The sequence below is a fragment of the Aplysia californica genome, unplaced genomic scaffold (assembly GCF_000002075.1).
Source record: "Aplysia californica isolate F4 #8 unplaced genomic scaffold, AplCal3.0 scaffold00422, whole genome shotgun sequence".
Taxonomy (NCBI): Eukaryota; Metazoa; Mollusca; class Gastropoda; order Aplysiida; family Aplysiidae; genus Aplysia; species Aplysia californica.
In genome coordinates, this window is record NW_004797692.1 from 55,249 (window position 1) to 56,459 (window position 1,211).

The window sequence follows — 1,211 nt, forward strand, 5'->3', positions numbered from 1 at the left end:
AGTAGTGAAGAAGCATGTGGGCTGGGTGTGTGTGTGTGAAAGACTGAGAGGGAAAATGAGAGAGACAGACATACAGGGTAGAGATAGACAGACAGACAACCAGGCAGACAGCCAGCCAGCCAGCCAGCCAGCCAGCCAGACAGACAGACAGACAGACAGGTAGACAGACACAGTAAAAAGGATAAACAGACAGACACAGATCTGCACCATCAGAACAAACGATTGCCATAATGTCTTTACGGTAAGTCACAGCAGGTATCTTTCAGTCCGTTCCTTAAATAGGCCAACTGTGATATGTAAAAAAAAACCCAACGTATTCACTGTTCACTTGTAAAGCTCAAAGTTGTCCCCAAATTATTTGCTTCTACAGCTGAAAAAGATTCCCCTTAACTGTTCACGTCTATAGCAGAAAGATGTTCCTTAACTGTTTATTTTTACAACAGAAATATTTCCCCACTTATATGTTTTTACATCTCGAAGATTTCCCCGATCTTTTAGTTTCTGCAGATGAGAGATTTCTCTGAACTGCTCACTTCTACGGCTAAAAAATTTCCCCAAACAGTTAGTGTCTTATAGCTGTGAGATCTCCCCTAACCATCCACTGACTACATTCCTAACTCTGTTTCCTCTTGTGCCAACAGCTGACCCTGGCAGATCTGGCTGTCTACGACGTAGCCTTCAACCTGGAGTTCCGCCACCCGGGCATCCTGGACAAGTACCCGGTGATCAAAGCCCACTCTGAGACTGTGCTCACCAATCCCAAGGTCAAGGCTTACGTCGATGCACGCAAACCTACACCGTTGTAGAATATTTTCGTAGAAAAATAGTTGCCCCCCCCCTCCCACCTCTCGATTTAAACATGCTTGACTTGGTGCCCAGATCCGGGGTCGTTGTGGGGTTCACTGTCGAATTGCAGCAATGTCTCTTATTAAGAAAAATAAATGACGTGTCATAATGTGTAAAGGCATGAGAGGCTTATACCTTGCTTTAACCCAATTTGTAGACTGAATAAAACGTCTCATGATTTCCCTTGAGACGGACCTTGAATTTGGAGGTACCTTTTCTTATAATATTATACCGGAATAGTGTTTATAGGGGTGTCAAATGACATTATAACAACGTCATTCCTATATTATGTTTGGTTGGAAAGGGAGTTTTATTTCGTCTCGAGACAGCTCTTAAATCAGTGGGTGGGGAATTGCACCCCAGTC

At 43.8% G+C, this 1,211-nt stretch overlaps 1 protein-coding gene across 1 annotated transcript in view; it reads left to right on the plus strand.

Annotated features, from left to right (window-relative positions):
- The window catches only part of LOC101857270 (probable glutathione S-transferase 7), a gene marked incomplete at its 3' end in the record, with an annotated part of 7,392 nt that extends 6,181 nt beyond the window's left edge, over positions 1-1,211 (plus strand). The window contains 1 exon segment of the mRNA XM_005104496.3: positions 642-1,211. Coding sequence (XP_005104553.2) covers positions 642-806 — 165 coding nt within the window.